At 42.0% G+C, this 23,594-nt stretch overlaps 1 protein-coding gene across 4 annotated transcripts in view; it reads left to right on the top strand.

Annotated features, from left to right (window-relative positions):
• PTPRG (protein tyrosine phosphatase receptor type G) overlaps positions 1 to 23,594 on the top strand; it is a 555,232-nt gene that overhangs the window by 423,935 nt on the left and 107,703 nt on the right. For all 4 annotated transcript variants that reach the window (XM_081852306.1, XM_081852304.1, XM_081852303.1 and 1 more), the window contains exons 7-8: positions 16,405 to 16,562; positions 20,656 to 20,848. In XM_081852306.1, the coding sequence (XP_081708432.1) occupies positions 16,405 to 16,562; positions 20,656 to 20,848 (351 nt within the window). The remainder of the gene's footprint in view (positions 1 to 16,404; positions 16,563 to 20,655; positions 20,849 to 23,594) is intronic.

The following is a 23,594-nucleotide window of genomic DNA, read 5'->3' as shown; positions in this document are numbered from 1 at the left end:
CTAATTAGTAAAAATAAACAGAGGAGAACAAATTCGCACTTGCATTTCAGTGTCCTGATTTTGTGTGGTGTCTTAGTCATGTGCACATATACCAAAGCCTGACTTCCCAAAGCCAGTTCTTGCTCTGGGGTTATTTGCACCCATTAGCAGCACTCATACTCTTAATTTTTCACTACTGTGTGTTTTCTATGCATGTCTACTCAGAAGTTTCATTGAGTTCAATGGACCCATGTAAACTTGTATAGGATTGCAGACAAGGGTTGCAACCATCAGGACACTTGCTAAATGGGATTCAGTCCCATTTTACTCTGTGAAACCTGCATTCTAATACAGTGGTGCCTCGCAAGACGAAATTAATTCGTTCCGCGAGTTGCTTCGTCTTGCGATTTTTTCATCTTGCGGAGCGCGGATTCCCTGGGTATTAACGGCTTTAAGAAAAAGGAAGCAAACTCGCAAGACGTTTTCGTCTTGCGAAGCAAGCCAATAGGGAAATTCGCCTTGCGAAGCACCTCGAAAAACGGAAAACCCTTTCGTCTAGCGAGTTTTTCGTCTTGCGAGGCATTCGTCTGGCGGGGCACCACTGTAGAAGAAAGCAATTTGAGATGATGTGTGATGAAGGAAGAAGAGGGGTGTAGGAAACTGCCAAGATGATCCATGTTTCTCCAATATGTAGAAACTTAAGGAGTAGTTCAATGGAAAACTGGGAGATGGATATAGAATTTTGTGTTGCATCCATTGTGGAAAGTTAATTTTTAAAAGGAATTAGTTCTACCTCCAGTTCACCCATTCCAAAAAGGAACTAATTCTGTTCCAGTTCAATTCATAATTCATTCACATGGTCCTTGGCATCCCCCCCGCCCATCCGGCCCTTAGAATTTTACAAACTGCTTTGCTAAAATGTAAAATATACTTAAGAAGCCTAGGAAAACATCAAAGTGCACAAACAGTATAATATTTCTCCGAGCAGTTAAGATCTTTAATCATAAACAGCAGCTTCACTTTTCTGATGGTAAATGTTGTTTATTAATTTTATTCAACATCATTTATATACGGCTTGATTGTAAGAAAACCTCTAAGTGGTTTATAAAGGGCAGTGGCCACAATCAATCCCAGAGTTAAGCGCAACGAAAGCCCAATATATATAATTTATTGAATTAAAATTAAAATGGAATTGAATTAACAATCACCCAAAGTTACACCAGAAAATAAACTTAATCCATGTTCAGTTCACCTGGAAATTATGGGAACTACCTTGAGGCGTAACAGAGAGATTTTTTAATTAATGCAGTTAGTTCATCCCAAGCATCGCTACACATCAGAGCACATATAAGTAAACCCCTCCCAAAAAACAAAACAAAAACGCTTTCAGAAGGGAAACTTGGGGTACTCTGGTAGCAGTCTTTCTTGAAACAATTCTCATACCAAAATCCCATATCTGCTTTTTACACTTGCAGCAGATTAAGTAGTACTTTAGTTGCTCTGTGTGGGCAGCGGAGGTGGCATCACTCAGAAGGATTCATGAGCATCCAAGGATGCAGAATGTGTCTTTTCTGGATCATGGCCCTTATGGCAAATCCCATATAGCTGCCTACTATATTCAGGAGATAGAGAAATAGGCATAGTTCTACTCCCAGTGACTTTCTTGGAAGATTAAGGAGATGAGAATTATTCAAATATATGAAGCTGCTGTATCAGAGCATTTACCAAGACAAGAAACCATCCATTTAAAAACGTATTTTAAGTATGGTATACTTTGACTGGCAGCATCTCTTTAATGTCTGTTGTGAATGTCCTTTTCAGCCCTGCTATCTGAATTTTAACTCTGCATACCAGGGGCTGGACCGGGAACACTTGCATGTAAAAGCTGTCTAGCGTGTTGAACTATGGTCTCTTTGCCCAAATTTCTTTCAGCATTTATTTAAATTAATTAGCAGGAAACTTCTAGCCCTCATTATTGTATAAAGTTTGAATCTGGCACAGAAATTAATTGTTTTAAGTAATTAGCAGGAAACTTCTAGCCCTCGTTATTGTATAAAGCTTGAACCTGGCCCAGAAAAGTGAAGTAAGACTGTTATGAGGCTTTCAAGTATTATTCAAGCAGCAAAAGCTTTCCCCTTTAATGCACATTTGTTTGTTTGTTTGATAAAATTTATACACTGCTTGATTTTAGGGGGAAACCCTAAAGCAGTTTACAAAAAAACTAAAGCAATAAATTATTGCTTTAAAAAAAAAAATACAACTGTGATTTAAAACATACAGAAGGTTAAAAACACCATAAAATAGACTAGAACAAATTAAAACTCCCACAAATTTTACGTTTTGACGTACTTACCTTTCCTCCTTTAGTACAGTGGTACCTCGGGTTTAGAACTCCCCCCCCCCAAATTTTTTTTATTAGTTTTCCACAAAATTTTTAAACACACAAACAAATAAATAAACAAACAAACATAAATCCTAACCTTATTGTAACTAATCTTATTAACATTGTTAAGCGACTTCCTCGTATCGCCTTGGTTGAATTTCAGTGTATCTTGGATTAAGAACCTAATTCATTCTGGAGGTCTGTTCTTAACCTGAAACCGTTCTTAACCTGAGGTACCACTTTAGCTAATGGGGCTCCCGCTGCTCCTTTCCATTCTCCTCCTGAGGTAAAGTTCTTAACCCCAGGTACTATTTCTGGGTTAGCAGAGTCTGTAACCTGAAGCGTCTGTAACCCGAGGTACCACTGTATCTCCTGCAACTGTACCTTCAAAATGTTTGCATGGTGTGAGGTTGTGATTATGCCATCTGGCAGTGCTCCTGGCATAACCAACCTCAACCCTATGGAGGTAATGCCAGTATAGTGGCCTTCACCCATAGATCCCAAACACATGAATTGCACATCTATCCCCCTCCCCTGGTGTACGAATTGTGGGGTTTCAGGTTACGCATTTAGGGTTCCACAGCTATGCAGGCAGGCTCACCAAAGCATGGAAATTGAGTGTGCCAGAGGTGCAGATCCTGCCCCTCCCAATCACTATTCCCCCATATATACGAAGGTCTCAATTACCAGACAAATGCGTTCCATTGAAACAATTTATTAGGTGAGTGTTCGCACAAGTCCATGATTTCCATTATTTCCTATGGAAATATTTATAATCAAAGAGATTTACCTGATCTCTTTCCCCACGGTTTCTTCCTGAAATGGCTGCAGCCAACCAGCAAAAGAGAGATAAAGGAAAAAAAAAATATTTATCCAATCTCTTCTGCTCTCTGATTCATCCAATCTCCCTCCTTCCCTGCGTGGTTTCTGTTCACAAATGGCTGCTGCCGATCAGCAAAGCACAAACAGGCAAGGAAATAAGGAAATGGACAAACGACTAGTGTTCAGATATCTGAATCGGCTGTGTTAATAGCGAGGTTTGGGTAGAATTATTTATGTGTAGATAAGTGAATTTTCACATAGCGAGCGAACGGATAGCAGGACCTGTGTGTGTCCACTTTGAATGTCTGTGCAGGATCTGTACTTCCACTTTCAGGCATTCACTTCTAGTTTACGACAAGCGCTCCAGAAAACCGATTGTTTAAGCAATGTAACCAAAACGTCCTCCTGACAGACTGAACATTGCTTTTCAGCTGTCAGAATGTGACCCAGTCACAAAGTGGTACCGGGAAGGGATTAATAACCTCCCGAGCAGGAAAAAGGAATGGATTTAACATGTCATTCACTTTTGGGAGTTTTCCTTTTTGCCAGAGAGTTATGAACCGGAGCTAGCTGAATCGGAAACCATTTTAAATGTAGGATGAAATATGATCCAGAATAAGCAGGAATGAGGAAAGTGGCAAACTGCTGGATTGTAGGTAGTTGAGCATTAAGGCACAGAGCTTCTTTGTTCCTCTGCCATTTAGCAGTCTCTGCTGCATCTGCTAAGAGGAGTCATCCTAGGGGTACTTGTCTTCCTGATCTGCGCCTTTTGTGCAGAGGAAACTGGCTAGAGTCCATCCTCATCTGTAACCAACCAGCAGCCTTGTGGTTTCTCTACAGTTGGCACAGCTTTCAGAGAGCAGTTGCCTTGGAAGGAAAAGGCTCCATGTTCCATTAGCAGTCCCAGGACCAATCTTGTCATGAAACATTATTGTAATGGATGCACAAGAGAGCTAAGGGATGGGACACCCACAGAAAGGCATTGCTTCTCAAAGTGTAACTTCGTGGCCTTGACCTTATATGAGGTTGATTCGTCAGCAGTCGTGGCTTTCTCTTGCAAAGGGCAATTCACCAATGTGAGAGATTTGTGTTAAGTCTGGCAGGCACGCACATTGTGCGCACCATCATGCGAAAGCCATTAGCAGCACATTAGCCAATTGTCTTGGAGTGCATTAATGAATGCCGTGTCACCAGCATTTATAATAGGTGGAGAACAAGGATGTTAATGCCCTGCGCTGCATTGGTCAAGCTACTCTCAAGTTTATGAGTTCTAACTAAGGGATGACCTTTTTGCATTTATGAAGTTGCCTCATACTGAGGCCAGATCAGTGATTCAGATAGCCCAACATTGCAGCTCTCAAAGATCTCATGTGCAGGCGTTTATTGGGCCTGATACCCAAACAAAGCCATTAAAGTGGCCATAGCTCAATTGTAGAACATCAGTTTAGTATTCAGAAAGTCTCAGGTTCCATCCCATTCGCTCTGCCAAAGGCAAGGGGGGTAAAAAACAGAGCAACAGCTAGAACACCTGAATATATCAATAGCAGTGTTCGTTGTCACAAGAAAGCTGGAAGGTACCAGCTGACTATCAGCAATCTAGGGCATATATTATGAAACAGCCAAAATCTCTGCGTGAACTAAGTGGACTGAACAAACAACTATACCTGTGATGTTGTGTTATTTGCTTTTGCAATACCTGGTAGAGGCAGCCGTCCAAAACGGCCTACTTGTCAAGCATTTGAGCACACGGGCAGAAACTCTATTTAACTGCAATCATAAGCCTGCCTTCTTCCCTCCCCCAAGAGATGCTGCCTTCTGCAACTGACTTTGTCTTCCCAGACACTTAAAATAAATTCCACCTAATTGATAACTAAAATTTAATCATAGCAGGATACTTCAAGTTTGCATTCAAATAAGGCTGTCTTTTGTCTAAATAAGTTTCCCTGGGTTGATAATTCATATTTCAGTTCAAAATGTTTAAAAATGGAAGACAGGCAAGGCTGGATGAAATGTAGACTACGTATTACAGTGTGTATTTAATATAAAAGTCATGCATTATTCATTTTTGCAATCTGAATAACTTTGAATTTAGCATTCCTGCTCATCTTTCCTTTGATGAACGATTAATTATTAAAATATAATATTGTCAGCATATGGTACAAAAAAAATCCTTGGAAGTGGAATATGAGCTTCATTCTACTTCTAGTCTTAGATTAAAAGGAAATATATATTCTCCGTGGTCCAGTTCTGCGGTCCAGTATTTAAAATCACAATGTATAATTTTAAGTACTGAGCACAAATTAGCAGTTATACTGATTTTTAGACAGGAACACAAAGAGTTTAACTTACATGCAAACAAAGAGTTACTAGGTGTTAATGAGAATAAAGTATTAGAATGTACAAAGGGACTGCCAAAGACCTCAGGGAATTCCAGCACAATTGAGTGTGTTTGTTGTTCTTCAATAAATGTATCTTTGTGTCTCATTTTCAGTACAGTCTACACAACTTCACTCAAGATAGTGTTTCTGTTAGTGATCAAGTAACACTCCGACTCAAATATTTTTTATTTTGCTTGAGAAAATGCTGTACTTCTGTAAACGGAACATTCAAGGCTCTTTAGTATTTTGTTAGCGAGTGTGTCACTGCAGAGTGTGTCACGGCTACTGCAGAGGATAGAAATTGTGGGTAGCTAATCTGCGTTCCTCTGATGTTATTGGACTCCAATTCCCATCAGCCCCAGCCAGTATGACCAGTGGTCAAGGATGATAGGAGTTGTAGTCTATGTGGTTAGTCGCTGGTTAGCCACTTCTGATGTAAAGGGTTATACACAAAGAGAGGACCTATGCAAGGATGTGTTGTTGCCACTGTTGGGTTAGGTGGGCCGAAGTGCATGCAAGGAACAGCCTATGGGATTATAGGAAGCTGAAGAGCATGGGAAACATCTTGTTAGGCTCTAGGCAGTTAAGGCATCTCATGCAGATGTCGGCAACCTGCAGCTCAAGGATGAAATTCCATGTGGTTGGGTGGAGGGGAGCATGGGCGGACTGGAGGAGTGCAGGAAGTAAAAAAAAATGGGGAGATGTAGGCTTGCCATATTTCCGGACACCCCCAAAATTGTTGAGCTTTTTCAAGGAAAACACTGAAAAATATGACCCCATGTAAGAAGGCCGCCCCAGAGCCCAATACCCGCCTTGGGTCCCCTGCCTTCTCACTTCCCTTGGCCCCACGGTCTCTCTGGCTCCCCTTCAAACCGGCTTTCCCTTCCCACTGCTGCCTGCAAGGAGCCCAGCCAACCTCCTGCAACCATAGAGTCGCCTCAGGCCAAGAGTGGAGGATGAGGGAGCTCATTCTGCTATGGCTACCCAACCTCCCTGGATCACAGACTTCATTGAGAGTGAAAGCGATTCTCTCGCTTCCAGTTTCCGGGATAACACACTTGCACATGAGCCCATGTTGCCTCCCTTTTACCTGCAGGAGACGTGGGAGCCATTGGACAGGAGCGCCCTCTCTTTGTGGCTGGACGGGCAGGCTCAGAGACGTAAATGTAGGGTCCAGGCCCCTGGGAAAGGCACACCAGGTGCTGGCACTGTGGCTGTGGCACTGCACCGCCGCCAGGTGCTGAAGCACCGCTGCAGCCTAGCATGCCACCCGCACCTTGAAGAAGCGGTTCCCCGACGGGGCGGCTGCACACAGCCCAGCAAGGGAGGCAGTCGCCACCAGCAATAGCAGCAGTGCCATGGGCAGCTGGAACCTTCACTGTGCGCCCCACAAAAAACATCCGAGGGGGGATTCCCATTTTAGGCGTCCAATTTCTGTACATGTCTGGAATTTTCTGGATGTATAGCAAGCCTAGAGAGATGGAGCCAAAATGCACAGAGCAATGGAAGAGGGAAGGGAGAAAAACCCTCTTCTGCCCTCTGGCAAAGTGATCTCTTCCTCACCCAGCAGGGAATAATGAGAGAGAAGAGGGGGTATCAGAAATAGAGAGAGATAGAAAAGGGGGTGGTAGGGTGGGAGAAAAGGGGTGCCCATCACTGTCTCTGGCCTTACCCAACATTAGCATGTGAGTCCTTTCAGATTACCCCAAGGTAATGCCCTTGGCATTAAAAAAAGTTTCCCACAGCCCTGATCTCGTCTCAAGGCAAACTTTCCCCTCTCCCCATCCTCAAATTCCATATGTATATTATATTGCATTAGTTTTTCATCAAGGTGGCAGTGGTTCTTCTTCATCAGTGGTTCTTCCCTGGACAGTCCCCGCCACTTGCCTAATGTCCAAGCCAGCAGCAACCTTGACCACAGCTCTGAGTGGCCTTGTTCTCTGCGAGGAGTATAGCTGGACGGTTTACCACCTTTAAAAATAAAAGAAGATTCAATATGCAGGCCCGGTAAGAGAAAGGGTGTACAGAACCTACAAAGATTCCAGGGCACTTTCCTTAACTTCTGTTTGCCTCATTTAAATTATCTATTTTATGTCCCTCCCTACAGTTAATCTATATGATATATCATAAGGGTGTTTGCATGCTACATTCAACAAGTAACTGTGTAAACCAATAGTTTGAGCCTTACAGTTGTGCATTCATTCACATGTAACATCCACCCAGTGTACAGTCTTATGCAGCTGTGTACAGATATTTCACACAAGGTCCTAGAGATGCATAGAGACAGCTTTTCCCTACACTCAGCATAATGTGTGAACAAGCCTTGTACAATGAGGGAGAGGGGCAGGAAGAGGAACCCTGACCTTGTGGGAAAAGCCATGGGAGAGTGAAGGTGCATGATTAATTTTAGAACATTTAAAATAATAAAATAATAAAAACCATACACATCTTGGTACTACATAAGAAACTAGTCTAGGGCCTCCTCGTAGTGGGGTAAAGATAGAGGTGAGAGCTGCAGTCATAGGGAGAGGCAGCAGGAGAAATCCTTCAATAATTTGACCTTGTTTTAGGGAAGGAGGCTGCAGAGGGGAAGCGAAACACCAATAACTGAATAGCAGCTGATTGAATCAGTCATTGGGGCTCTCCTCAGTTTTGTGCAAATAAGAAGGCAATTCTGTGTCTCGTTATGGGCATCTTGTTTTGAAGCTAGGAGGAGAGTTTATTCTGCCCTCATATCCCCAGAGCAATTCCTTAGCCTGGATTTAATTCAGACATATGCTAACTGCACACTTCTGATTTTATTCCCCCTTTTTAATGATCTCAGTTTGGCAAGATTTGTATGTATACCAATTAGCAGCCTATTTTGAAAATGAAATGAAGGATGAAAAGCACTCGTGCTGCATTTTGCACATTGGGTAAGCACGTCTCCTACATGGAGATTATCTCTCTATAGGAAAACTTTTAATGTGTGAAGTGCCCCTGGGCCACAGGAAGAGAAACGATACTTTCAGAAGAACCACCTGCATTAGTTACACCTGGGGAGGCTTGAATTTCCTCCCCTTTCCCTTGGCCTAAGCCAAGGAAGCGATGAGAACCATGATGAAAAGATGAATCGCTCTAACTCAAAGTGTCCATTCAAATCGAGAAGGCTAGACACTCAGCAATCAGACATGAAGTGCCTCTGAAAAAGGTGAATTCATTTTTAGTTGTCATTTTACTTACTGCCACTGATATACCCATTCTACATGAATTTGCCTAATAGAGGGGTAGAATTCTCAAGAAGAAAGGAAGTCCCCACAGTTGATATGAGACAGCAGACACAGTACAGGTGGGGGCCATTTTAGGCACGTCCAATTGATGTGTGACCACTGATAGGCAGGTCCTTTTGGACCTGGAAGAGGGAGAAATTGGGGTGGAACAGGGAAGGCTTATGCATGCTCCACCAGCACACAAGGAGGCCAGAGATGGAACCCCTGCACAAAATGGTCACTGTCTATACGTCAAATTCTGGCTCCTTGATGGACATCATCTAGTTAAAACCCAGGCCAAGAGGTAAATGAAACAATCATACAGCAACAACACACCTGAGGGTTCTGGAGCCAGCTTTTGGGATAGTGTGTGGATAGTTAATGTTAAGCAGGCACCTTTGCTGTATTATTTTTGATGTCTGCCAAAAAAATGTTTTTGTGTAGTCAAGCCTACCCAGAATTATAATTTTATTATGTATGTTGATTTGATGCTTTTGAATTATGGTGCTGGAGGAGACTCTTGAGAGTCCCATGGACTGCAAGAAGCTCAGACCTATCCATTCTTAAGGAAATCAGCCCTGAGTGCTCACTGGAAGGACAGATCCTGAAGATGAGACTCCAATACTTTGGCTACCTCATGAGAAGAGAAGACTCCCTGGAAACGACCCTGATGCTGGGAAAGATGGAGGGCACAAGGAAAAGGGGACGACAAAGAATGAGATGGTTGGACAGTGTTTTTGAAGCTACCAACAAGTCTGACCAAACTGCGGGAGGCAGTGGAAGACAGGAGTGCCTGGCATGCTCTGGTCCATGGGGTCACGAAGAGTCGGACACGACTAAACAACAATCTTTGTTTTTAATCTGTTTATTTTATCTATATTTGATAAATTTCATTATGGTTTTAAGGTTTGGTTTTTAAAAATCATTTTCTTGCAAACATTTGTTCAAGAAATATAACGCACAGAGCCTGAAATTGTTGGAATTTGTATAATTTATATATTCTTCACGGGAGTGCTGTGGACGTACCTAAGGATCAATATACTTATCTGAACAAATTGAGCAGTGCTGTTCAAGAGACACTATATAGTAATCATCTGAGGAGCTTGCATCAGCTTTTTATGAGCAAGTCTCCACATCCTGTTGATGTCTTCCAGCAAATTGTCACAGAACTCTTGTCCTGTTTGATAACTTCTACAATTACCAAGTACACACAATCAACACATATTGGCTGGTTTGACAAAGTGGCTAAAAAAGTTCTGGTTTAGGCAATTAGGAATTTGCATAAGAATCCACCAGGGGAATCAATGAAAAATTTGAACAAACATAGATAGACAAAAAGACAAAAAAGTCTTTTAAAAATAAATGTCTGCTCGAAAACAATAAAGCTTGAATATATGAAAAACCAGTAGCAGTAATGAAACAGAGGGAAGACAAATTCTGGGAACTGATGACCTGGGGGTTAAATAAAGTGAGATCATCACAGGAAACCTCAGTTCATGCCTCTGATTCAGTTAAATATTTCTCTGATACATTTGGTGGTCATTCTGGACAATCACGTGTACCAAGATTGTATAACTTACCTGGATGGCAACCAGTCTCCTGCAATGAGATAAAAGCCCTTATTTCCTACCTGAAATTTTAAAAAAGCTCCTGGAGAAGATATACTTCCATCAAAGCTCTATAAGGAATACAGTCTCAAACGCCTTGGCTCCCAAACAAATCAGCTCCCAAACGATCGAAACCCGGAAGTGAGTGTTCTAGGTTTCGAACGTTCTTTTTGAAGCCAAACGTCCGACGGGCTTCCACGGCTTACTGCAGCCAATCAGAAACTTTGGTTTCTGAATGTTTTGGAAGTCGAATAGACTTCCGGAACGGATTCCGTTTGACTTTCAAGGTACAACTGTACATAGAATGGTGGGTGCCTATCCTGGCTGGTTTATTTGCCACGATAAACAACATGGGCCAATTGCCCTCTAGATGGAAAATGGGTATCATTTTTCCAATTTATAAAAAAAGGAATAGTTTTTGGATCCTTCCTATCGGCCAGTTAGGTTGTTAGACATCTGCTCAAAGCTATATCCTTGAAATATATTCTTGATATATCCTTTAAAAATTATCAGACTGGTTGCAAAATAACAGCCTTATTCATGACAAACAAGTGGAATTCAGTGGACACAGTACCATTGATTAATGTTTTACTCCGAACCATATTATAAGGAAATATACTAAGAACATTAAGAATAATCTTTCTGTCGCCTTTATTGATCCTTCTGCTGCATTCCTCACTGTTAATCAAAACAGACTATGGGAGAAATTTCAAGTTGCTAACATTGACTGCAGACTTCTGCTATTGATCCAATAATTATGCAGCAATACAGAAATGAGGGTCAGAATAGGTTTAAATGGTGGTGTGACTGATGCTTTTAAAATGTCACGAGGAGTGAAGCAAGGTTGTATTCTGGCTCCCACTCTTTTTAACTTTTATATTAATGATTTGGTGACATATTGTGCCAATGCAAACCCTCCCTGTCCAGTAATTAGGAAAAGAAAGATCTCAGTATTGATGTATGCAGATAATTTTGTGCTCTTCTCTTTTTTTTCCAAATTGAAATGCCTTTACTGAGCTTTCACTGGTTTTCTTAAAAACCATAAGAAATGCCTTTACTGAGCTGCGTTTCCAAGACACCTTCTGAGGTCTTAGATGGTTTCTGCAACAAGGTCAACCTTTCCTGTTGGTTTTTGTGGTCAACCTCAGGTGGAATAGGTCACTCATTATCTGTTGGTCTGCCCCTTATACCGTATTGGCCGGAATATAAGCCACACCCGAATATAAGCCGCATCTTTAAAATTGGAGGGGGGAGGGGAGAGAAAAAAGAAAAAATACCTGAATATAAGTCACTCCATTCCTCACTGCTCCTAGCTGCATCCTGGGCGGGGGGGGGGGGGAGCCGCGCTGTGTTGCCGGCGGCCTTTCCCCTTCCTCGCTCTCTCCCATCCTGGCCTTGTGGGAGGATGGGGGACTACGCACGGGGCGGGCGCCGCTTTGCCGCACTCCTAGCGCTGTTTGCCCCGTGCTCCGGGCTGCGTACCATAAGGTTGTGAATATAAGCCACACTTCAACTTTTCACGGTCGGAATTTGGGGGGAAACTGAGGTTTATATTCAGGCCAATATGGTATAGAGGTACAAGAGATCGCCTTCTGAAATCTTTGTTCGCACAAGCAGGCAGGCAAACCCTGACAGAAATGGTGACAGTAATAGCTTTGTAACACATGTGGCCCACTGTGTACCGACTGCAAAACATATCAGAAAAAGGAGTCAGATTATATCACTATACAGTGGTACCTCGGGTTACATACGCTTCAGGTTACATATGCTTCAGGTTACAGACTCCGCTAACCCAGAAATAGTGCTTCAGGTTAAGAACTTTGCTTCAGGATGAGAACAGATATCGTGCTCTGGCAGCACGGCGGCAGCAGGAGGCCCCATTAGCTAAAGTGGTGCTTCAGGTTAAGAACAGTTTCAGGTTAAGAACGCACCTCCAGAACAAATTAAGTATTTAACCTGAGGTACCACCGTAAATTGTTGTAGTGGTGCAGAGGTTTAATCTGAAATCAAGCTGGATTTGTGTTTGTTGGTGTCTTCCTCTTGCAAATAGGATTTTAAAAAGGCAAAATACTATTAGAATTGGATCTGTCAGAGATGCACAAGGGAAACTGTTTTAATGCTCAGAAACTTGGCAAAGTCTTTTTTTTATATTATGGAATTTTATATTAAGGGTTTATGTTCTGTATTAATTTATGAACTATTTGTTACAGTTTTTTGCAAACCCCTTGGAGGTTTTCCTGATTATGCAGCATATAAATCTTGTTAAATAAATAATCTTTCAGTGAAATGAAAGTTAATTTTCAACAGATAATTACATCTATTGTTTTCCGTTAACACAGGGACCCCAAGGTAATAGCTTGGTAGGTTGAGGCTACCCTTTAAAATGACTAGGTAGCCCTGAATTCCTTTCCACCATGGCTTAATCCTTTTTGAAGCCATTGCGCTAGTGATCATCATGCATTGCACGAAGGAAGACTTAGATTCATCCATTTTTTAACTTGGAAATCTTCCTACAGTATATGCTTCCTAAAGCCTGCTGAACATATTTGATGTTACACTACCTGGAAGAAGAAGAGAAGAAGAAAAAAGAGGGGGGGATCTGAAGTTTTCATTACACAGGAGGTCAAACAAGATTATGTTGTTGCTCCTTATCTGACTAAATATATAAAAACATCTCCAGAAAGAATCCAGTGAAAGCAGCAAGGCAAAGGAAATAAGCTTGCACAGCATGGGAGAAGTTCCATTGTTGCGAGTCGGAACCAACTCTAGGCATAAAGCACTTAATAAGAACCTTGCTGTTACCTTTTTCATAGCAATAGTAGGGGATTTGGCCAGTTAATCGCAAGAACCGCAGGGGATGCCGGTGAAAGAACAGTGGAGATCTGTTATTGCCAGTGGCTGTTCCTCCCCCTTTTGTTTTTGTCTTCTGGATTTTCCAAAACGTAGATTTTAGCAAAGTTGATGAACGTCAGCAGATTTCACTTTGCTGAGTAAGTGCTTATCTGAAAATGAAATTACCGTATGTCCCTTTTCCTCTAAGGTGTGGTCTGTAAAATCTAAGAAGAGGAGTGTAACACATTAATCCCCAAACGGATGGCAATATGTTTCAGGTGGAGATTGTGAGCTGTTTAAATTTAAAGGGGCCTTGCCCAATTTTGTAAGTGTCAGCTCCAAGATAAGATTTGATGGTAGTATTTGCAGTGGAGTCCTTGCAGTGGAGGATTGTGGTGGCATGACCTCAGGCCAAGGATGTGGCTGTATGATGAGCCTAGAGGTTCGTCCTGCTCCAGAGCCTTTGTGGAAGTAATGTAAGCAGAGAGGGTTATCTGGAGCCTGCGTTGCAGATGACTTCTTTCAACAATTCACCCTTATCCCCCGATTGTGGGGTGTCATGATTCCATGTGGTGGAGAGAGAGAGAGAGAGAGAGAGTCTCTCTCTCTGTGTGTGGAAATAATATAACAAAGCACCTCGCTCACAAATTCTGTAGATTAGAGAAGCCACAGAAGAGAGATACTTTTCCATCCCTTCTAACTTTGGCTATAGCATGGCTATAACTAGCATCTCTCTCTACCTTGCTTGGCAGACCTGAATAAGTCTCTCCTCTTCTGAAGGCTATACAAATTCTGCAGTTTGCTGAAGAACAAAATGGCTGCTCAAGCCATGATGTTTCCCTCCTCCTTCCTGTAACATGACTTGCCAGGCCCAGGCAGCCCTTTAAACATCCATGCTTGTGAGCTGCTGCTTCTTCATGCTCTGTGTGGTCTTTTCTCAATGCTGAGAGAAGAATATCATGTAGCCAGGTTGCATGAAGTCTAACTGTATGTCTCTCATAGATCTCAGTGCACCTGAAACCCTCACCTTCACCCTCACCATGGCTGAGGACAGTGCTTTTTTTCTAGAAAAAGAGGTGCCAGAACTCACCAAGAGCATATTCCTCGTTTTCTTAGAATGGCCATTGGCGCCCACCTGAGAGGTGCCGGAACTGAGTTCCAATGGGTTCCAGCCGAAAACAAGCCCTGGCTGAGGCGACCTCTTTATTTGCCAGCTGTGAGAAGAGGAGGGTGTGAAATTTAAAAGATATCTGTTCTAAGAGTTCTAACACTAACTGTTGCATGTCAGTTGTGCGTGGCCCACTCCTGCACCAAAACCTGTGAATTATCATTTGCTATCGTGGGTAAGGTCTTTGTGTTGCCTTATGTTCCTTAAAGCTGCTCCTATTATTTCCTAAGGTTAAAGAAAAAGGCAGGTAGGAAGGAAAGGTGAATCTGATACCCCTGTTTTCATGATGAGGGATGGACACTGTACTATTTCATGGACTTCATACCACACTTGACAGCATGTTTTCTATGAAGTAAGTCCCTCTGCATTTAATGAGGCTTGCTCGAGTGTAAGTGGGTATAGGCCCTCACATAGTTTTCTTTTCCCTTTAATAATGGAATGTTTTCAAAGCAACCTCCAAATTCTTACAGTCATAGAGGAATGTTTGACAAAGGTATGGCAGGACTGCTGAAAGGTAGCCCAAGAAGATTGGGTGTGTTTATTCGTTTGTTGTTCCCTCAATTGCTATATATATATTTTTATATCTGCGCATTTCAAATGGGTCCACCCCTGTTTGTCACATTAGAGTTGTTTCACTAGTAACAGGAAGGTTGTTTCAGAGGAATAATTTTTCAGCATATGTGCAACTGATCTACCAGTTCTAGCTGGGCACGCACCAAGTTTGTGAAAACAGTATGTATATTATGTTAATTACTTGCACTTGAAATATGCAGTTTGGTGCGACTTCTGGCTTGTGATACATATCTGATGTAGAAATATCGTTCCAGTGCTGAACAAGTTGCTCACCTCTGCTCCACATGAAATAAATCATATTTGGCACTTGCTTTAGCTATCAGTCTAGTCCAGCTGATGAAGATTTGATCTGGACTTGGCAGATCTGATCTGAATACCAAACACACTGTGAATTTATAGTCGCACTCTCTGAGCCGTACTTGTCAGGGTGGATGAACTGACCATTATAGAAAATGGTTTGCATGCTAAAGGGGTTAGAAAGATGTTAGAATTTCGGCAAATATGACAGCTGGTGGAATCAAGTGGCTAGAGTGCCAAGAGGTCTGGATTCAAATCCATGCTCAATTCATGAATCCATTGGGCCATCTTGAACAGAGAACGGCCTTGCCGTCTATTTCTTATATAAATATCGGGCAGTCCCATCAGGGAAGGAGAGCTGTATGAAGAGTCTGTCTATGTAACATACGTTAAAATGTTAAGAATACTAGAGAGTGTGGAACATTTGAGATCTTCTAACATTTTTGTGTAGAATCATAAAATCACAGAATTGTAGATTTGGAAGGAACCCCAAAGGCCAACTAGGCCATCCTGCTGCAATGCAGGAGTCTCACCTAAATCATACATTACAAGTAGCCATCCAACCTCTGCTTGAAAGCCTCCAGAGAAGGAGAGTCCACCACCTCTGGCAGAAGTCTGTTCCACTGCTGAACAGCGCTTACTGCCCAGCAGTGGCTAGATCCTGATTTGGCTTGGAGTGCTACATTGGGAAGGGGTGGAGGGAGTAAGGCATCAATACACACATCAGCAATGGGTTCTGCAAGGTTCTGCAGCTGCCCAAGGATGCCGGTTCCTGATGCTGGTCCTAAGTGTGCCAATGCACTAAGAATGAAAGAAGAGTCTGCTGGATCAAGCCAAAGGCCCATTTGGTCCAACATCCAGTTATCACAGTGGCCAATCAGGAGAAGCCTGCAAGCACTTTCCCCATTTGTGACATTCAGAGACTTGTCGCCTCCCACAGAGGAAGTAGAACCAAGCCATCGTGGCTAGTAGCCCATGTGTTTAAGGAGCTTTCTTTAAGTAGCAGGAAACCAAAATCACAGGATATGGCTGGAGGCGTGTAAAATAGATTCTGACTAATTTGTGTTGTCCATCACTTTAAAGCCACACCATTTTGCTTCTGCTTTTATTTTTACAGAGAAAGAGACCTTCTTGGACCCTTTCGTCTTAAGGGAAGTCCTGCCAGCATCTCTGGGAAGTTATTATCGGTATACAGGGTCACTGACTACCCCTCCGTGCAGTGAGATTGTGGAATGGATTGTTTTTCGCATGCCTGTTCCTATCTCTTATCGCCAGGTAGGTTTGAATCCACAAAGAGTTTGCCTGGTTCATTTTTTTTTTTACTCCTTGCTTTTTTCCACCCAGTCCCTGATACTTAAGCTGCATCTAGATTTCCGATCCTTTTCATTTTGGGCATGGCCCATAAAATTGAATTTTTAGGAGGAGGAATGCACAAAAAAAAATTGTTGATGGAAAAGGAAGTTGGCTAATTTTGTTTTATTGTTCTCTGAGCATGAGCCGCTTGACACGAGAAGATAATAGAACATGACATTCTATTTCCTTCCAAATGATCTTAGCTATTATCATTCTGTTCAGATACATTTGAACTGTGGTCTAAATATTTACACAGAATCCTTTCTTCTTTCACTCTCTTCATGTTTCTTCTGTGACACTCAGCTAAGTACACAGACACAGATTTAGTAGTTTGGGCTAATTACGTAAGGAAAGTAATGCTTTAGTTAATTTACCAACTTTGTCAGTTGTTGTTTTTACAACATCACAAAGCTGCCATTAGTGTGCCTCTGGAACGAGTATACAGAACCTTAAAAGTGAATGCATACGAGGCCTTGTTGTAGATCAAGGCAGTGAGTGGCATTTTCATTGAGAGACATCCCTGAGTAATAACGTGGAAATATGCAGCTAAATGTTTAACAATTAAAAAGGCTTTGACATTTAAAACCTTTGTTTTCAAAATGTCTCCTTGCTAAAGTCTACCCTGCCTTTTATTTGCTTGTGTTAATACACCTCATTGCAACAGAGGCATCTGAGAGGGAACTGCTTATGTAAAAAGTCACTTGATCTTACCGAATGAATGAGTGTAAATATTCAATAGCTCCCCCTTGACAGAGGTAGATGAACGCAACAAGCCAACAGTGAAGTCCACTGATTCTCAGTTGTTTTACTCAGAGGACACTCCAAATCATTTACCTTTTCCCAGTTTCTTGCCCTGTCCTGTCTCCAGAATCCACGGCTGTCAAGAAATGGATTAGATCTAATCAACAGGTGTATTTTCTGTTTGCTGCTGGAGTTCAGAGTTTTGGATACTGGGCATTTTTGATCACTTCTAAAACTGAATAATCTTGTGCTGCCTATATAGATGAACACCAGTTTCAATCTACTCATGCTCATATTAAATGCCAGCAAACTTTGGCTTCTGTATCACCAGTGAGTCAAAGCTATAACAATTCAGTAGCTCAGTTCATAAATGTCATATCTGCTAGACCCCACCGACCCTTGTCAAATAATCTCTGTTTAATTTGGGAAGTATTCAATTGGTAAAACATGGGTAGCAAAAGGTCTAAGCTGCCACATAGTGGGCATTTTGGAGACTCATAGATATAATATTTGCTCCACCACCATCCCGCCTTGCTAAGTCAATAGGTGAGAAGAATAGGGGAAGAAATGATGATGATGATGATGATGATGATGATGATAATAATAATAATAATAATAATAATAATAATAATAATAATAATAATAATAATTTTATTATTCATACCCCACCCATCTGGCTGGGTTTCCCCAGCCACTCTGGGTGGCTTACAGAATATATAAAACATAATAAAGCATCAGACATTAAAAACTTCCCGATACAGGGCTACCTTCAGATGTCTTCTAAAAGTTGTATAGTTCTTTATCTCCTTGACATCTGAAGGGAAGGTGTTCCACAGAGAGGGTGCCACTACTGAGAAGGTCCTTAGTAGATTAACATATATTTAAAAATAAATAAATCCTGAGTTTGTCCCTTGTAGCATATATCTCAAAGTGTGTTTCTCTCGTTATGATGAACTCATCATTTTTAATCTACTAGTACTTTTCAAAGCTGGATTCATAAGATTTTTAGTAGCTTTCAGCTGCCTAGCTTAAGTTGAGATCACTAAAGGCTTGGCATTCTTCTTTGGAGAGAGCACTCCACAACTGGGGCACTACCTCCATATATCCTCTCTTTTATGGGAACAAATCACCCCACTCCAGAGCAGGAGGTACATAAAGAAGGACACCAGCTAAGTATCTTAACTTGCTGGCAGGCTTGTATGGCAGAAGATGTTCCTTCAAGTTCTCCACCTCCAAGCCTTTTAGCTAATATGCAGCTGTCCCATTTTCATACCTTACTTTCCTGGCTACTACAATGAGTCCCTCATCTCATAATCTAAAACCGAATGAAGCATTATTCAGGGAACTCACAGAGCCCAGCCTTCCTAGCTGCAGCCAGGAACACATCTTTGCTTGAAAAATGTAAGCAATGGATCCAAACTACAAGAAAGAAGATTCCACCTAAACATTAGGAAGAACCTCCTGACAGTAAGAGCTGTTTGACAGTGGAATTTGCTGTCAAGGAGTGTGGTGGAGTCTCCTTCTTTGGAGGTCTTTAAGCAGAGGCTTGACAACCATATGTCAGGAGTGCTCTGATGGTGTTTCCTGCTTGGCAGGGGGTTGGACGCGATGGTCCTTGTGGTCTCTTCCAACTCTATGATTCTATGATTCTATGCCACTGTTATTATTCATTCCATTAGTTTTCCTCTGAATTTTTTTTTTTCATATTCACCACAGCCCACTTCAGGAAAGTGTTTACACACTTTTATACCTCTGTGGGTTACAGGTTGTCGGCGTTTTAATGAAATGTTTGACTTGACAGAGTTTGCCAACGCAAATACATAAAAATGCAGTCTACATATGCAATCGCATTATACATCCTGGAAAATATATTGCCATTTTTATAGGTTGGTTCTGGAAATGTATTAGAAACAAATATGGTTTGATCTTGAACAACCTGGTGCTTTCAAGGCCCTGGACATTTTTGGTAAAAATCAAAATTGCTTCATCAGTTTCACTCATGAAGGTAGTTCTTCAAGCAATGGAAAATAAATGAATTTTTAAAGTGTTTGTCAAAAACAATTTGCAAGCTTGGTTTGCAAATTGCTTTTCACATACATGCTTTTCACTGCACATGGCTTTCTTTTGACCAGTTTTCTATGACTTGTAATTGGACCTAAGTGCAGACGATCTTTCCTCTTAGAGTATTTTAGAGATGAAAACTGGCAAAGCAAAGAGCTGTGTCAGACATGTGGTTCAGTGCCTTTGCCAGCTTGAGGCTCTTGTTGCTTTGGATTATTATTACCCTAAGGTCCCAGGGTGGATTACGACAGCTAAAAGACAGTATTAAAAAACAGTTTAAAACCACTTATAGTCTAAGAAATAAGTTGGGTCCTAAAAATATACATCTCACATGTGAAAAGCCAAGGTAAAGAAGTGCATCTTCTCCGTCTTCCGAAAACTGTGTTATGAAGTTACCCTATGCAACTCTGTGGTGAGGGAGTTCCACAACTTACAACTCCAGCACAACCTCCTGGCTGGCTGATGCTGATGAGAGTTGTCATCCAAAACAGCTGGAGGGCACCAGGTTGGCAAAGGCTGAAGTGGAGAATTAGGGAGCTTGAAAGGAGCAAGATCCATTTCCAGCTTTGCTCCTATCTTCAGAGCGGTAGTCGTCCCCCTCAATCCCTCTTTTTAGCCCCTTCCTCATTCTGTCCATCTAGCGCTAAGTTTGTTATCTCTGTGTGGCAGGGCCAAGCTTTTATAGTATCTACAGCTTGCAGCACAGTAGGTCCCTCTACTCTAGCAACTGCTGGCCCTTCTAGATACTGCTGTAAATACAAATAATAGAAAGATGGAATGGCTGTGTGCTGAGCTGTGATTTGTGTATTGAATGTGTGCCCCTCTTCTGCAGGATAATAGTAAAACACACATACACAATGCCTTATAAAACAAAAGAGGGGGCTGTATATATCTGTAAGTACATACAGTACAGAGAGGCTAGGAAAGAATATTTTTCTTGCCTCCTCCAGACCCTAACTTTGTAGAGGGTTTCTAAAGTGTTTGCTCGCTTGGCAGGCTAAAAATGGGGCTAGATAAAGCTGTTGGCAGTGATTTCAGCGGGCAGCCTGGTTTCCTGTTTGATTTATCAGTCTTGGCATCAGTACTTCCTGCCATTTTGCATTCTTATCAGCTGCCCAGATTTTGCCACATTGGTTTTTTTCCCCTAATTAATGCCCCCCTCCTTTCCCCCCCTTCCTTTTTCTTTCCCCTCATGCTGGTTTGCTACATTCAGCTGGAAGCGTTCTATTCCATATTTACCACGGAACAGCAAGACCACGTCAAGTCTGTGGAATACCTGAGGAATAACTTCCGGCCTCAGCAGAGCCTCAACAACAGGGTAGTTTCCAAGTCTGCTGTGAAGGATGCTTGGAGCCAAATTACAACCAGCAGCTTCGAAAACCCACTTGGCACCGAAGCCTCCAAAGGTAGAATGGGGTACACCATTTAAAACAAAGGGGAAATGTTGTGCCTTTAGCTCTTTTGGGGTTTTTCTTCACACGAGCTATTCAGGGCTGCATAAATATACTGTTGCACTTTTCTGCGAATATATTTTGTTTAAAAAGCACATCTCCAACCCGCCTGCCCTCCAGATGAACCACTGTTGTGAGCCCATCAGATGTGTCCAGGAAATCAGACTTGTACTGCCACAACCTAAAGCAGGAGGTTAGGTTGAGGGTAGGGTATTAGGGAACCTCAGCAAGATGAGAGGCTCTTCCAGACTGTTGCATTAATAATCTGAATGGAAAACACTTGGACACCACTCTAAACAATGCTGTGACATTTCATGCTGCTTTGGTTCTGCTTGTGAACCTTGATTTCACAAAAAGACAAAAATGTGATGCTCCTAACATGGGAGGCTTGTGTCCCCCCAATTTTATTTTATTTTAATAATTGTGATCTGATGGGATGCCAACTTTATCGGTCATAGACAAAGGCCATCACAGCTTAAAACAAACACAAGACAACCATTCTGTTCTTGGGGTAGTAGTAGCTCCTGCCACTTCCAATGCTTACACTGATATTTCAGGCTTTACAGAGGGCCCACGTTTTGCTAAGCATTTATTTCCGTAAAAGTGCTGAAAAGCAGAAACCTTAAATGAAGCACACTTTCTGCTTAAGTTGCTTTTTAGATTTTCCATGTCTTTGGGATGCTGTCACACTGATCGTCCCGCTGGCTTCAGGAGGCAGTTTTGTTTCGTAATGAAAATTATTGAGGTTTCCTGAGGAATCCCTAATTTAATTAGCAAATCAATCAATGAATGAATTATATTGTTTCCCAAAGCTTCTGAAATTTAAAATCCCATAAAAGGTAGTATATTGTTGCTGTTATTATTCATTTCTCTACTGCTTTTTAGTTTTAAGGAAAAAAATCTCAAAGCGACTTACTGCATTAAAAGATCAAATAGAACAATCCAGAATAAAACATTGCTGAAGTAAGTCAAGCTAAAAGTGTACATTCAATGCAACACATTTAACAGGAAGCTAAAATATTATCTTAAAAGATTTCAAAATAAAACGTTACAAAGGAGGTCGACTACAGAATGCACATTTAATGCAGCAAAGTCAACAAAAGAAAAATCCTAAACATTTCAAAAGAAAACACTACTAAAGGAAGTCAGATGTAAAATGCACATTTAAAGCAACATAGTTGGGAAGAAAATAAAATGTTACCATAAGCATTGAATCTATCTGCTGCTGTTACTGCCAATTCTGCCAATCATGGTGAGTGGCGGCTGTGGAAGCTCAGGCTCAATGACTTGGGTCTGCACTAAGAATCAGCCAAGATGGCCTCTGGCCTCTTCAGCAACCTCAGCTTTTGTAGCTGGAGTCACTGAGGGTCCTGTCTTTCCAGGCCAGGTGGAAAAAGGCCTACAAGGCAGGGAACAAGTCTTTCAGGACTCACAACCATGATGGTCCCTATTGATATACATAGCTCAATCTGCTATGTAGATAGATACACCTATCCTGTACTAACTCACACACTTGCTGAGGCACATTGACCCAATGTATGATGGGACACACCACATGTGAGGTCAGTATGCAAACTGGCCTCACATGCTTTGTTGCATGTCCTGAAAAGGCATGCAGCCTGCCTCATGAAGATCAGCCATAAACAAAGCAAGCAGGCTCTGTGAGCCTTCCTTTCCCCCAGGAACCCAGATAGCGAGGGGCTGTGGAGAGTTGTTATTCACTCCACATGCACCGACATGTACATATGTGCACATAAACAAAGCTTTGGGGAAAGCGGTCGAGATCACAAGTGAGCTGAAAAATATGGTTAATCAAAAAATGTAGCATGCTCAGGCCTAATAATGACACTCCGGTTATGAGTGTTTGGAGCCGGTGTTGTATCATTGTCAGGAAGCATTAATATTTATTGGCTGTGGGTTGCTCACCTCGGGCACTAATGAAAGGCAATAGCTTGCATTATAAGAAAGTGACAAAATGGGCTTCTTTTTGTTTTGAGAGCAGCCCAGGTGCCTTGGTAACATGTTGCACAGTATTCGAGAAGCTTTACCACTTGGGGTGAATGCCTGGATAGAGTTCATCTCAATCGATGGTGTGGAAATGATGAAACAGCCGTATCATCAGGTGCTCAGTGCTTCTGGCCACACTGCCTTTTTCTGGCTCCACACTCGTTTCCAGGCTGAAAACAGCTCTATAGTGATAGGGATGGTTACAGCCATAAAGAATTCAGAACAGGGCTGGGGACCCATGGTACTCTAGATGTGACAGGATTCCAGTTCCCATCAGCCCCAGCCAGCAGGGCCAGTGGTCCAGGAGAATAGGAACTGCAGTTGAGGAAGGCCTATGTTAGGAGGACCATAGGTTCTCCAATCCCTGGCGTAGACAGAGTCCACATACAGTTGCTGCAGTACTGACATAATGCTCTTTCTCCAGATGAGAAGTGTGTGACGAACTGGGAACTTTTAAATCTGTGCTTTGCTGCCTCATATTGAGGCACCAAGAGCTGTAGGTTAGATGGTTCCTCAGGCTATGATACCTCCTCAGGCTCCAGAGTGACTCCACGCAGACTCTTCTTCTGTGACTCTTCTTCTGTGTCAGGCTTAGTCTTTGCCTGGGTAACAGTCAGCCTTGTTAGCATTGACTCTCGTATCTATAAGTGTTCCTCAATTACAGGTCTTCCTGTTTGCTTAGATTTTCCCTCGG

Source organism: Podarcis erhardii, assembly GCF_964252035.2.
Source record: "Podarcis erhardii genome assembly, chromosome: 2".
NCBI classification, from domain to species: domain Eukaryota; kingdom Metazoa; phylum Chordata; class Lepidosauria; order Squamata; family Lacertidae; genus Podarcis; species Podarcis erhardii.
The sequence above is the reverse complement of the archived record's forward strand: the minus strand, read 5'-3'. Positions and strand labels throughout refer to the sequence as shown.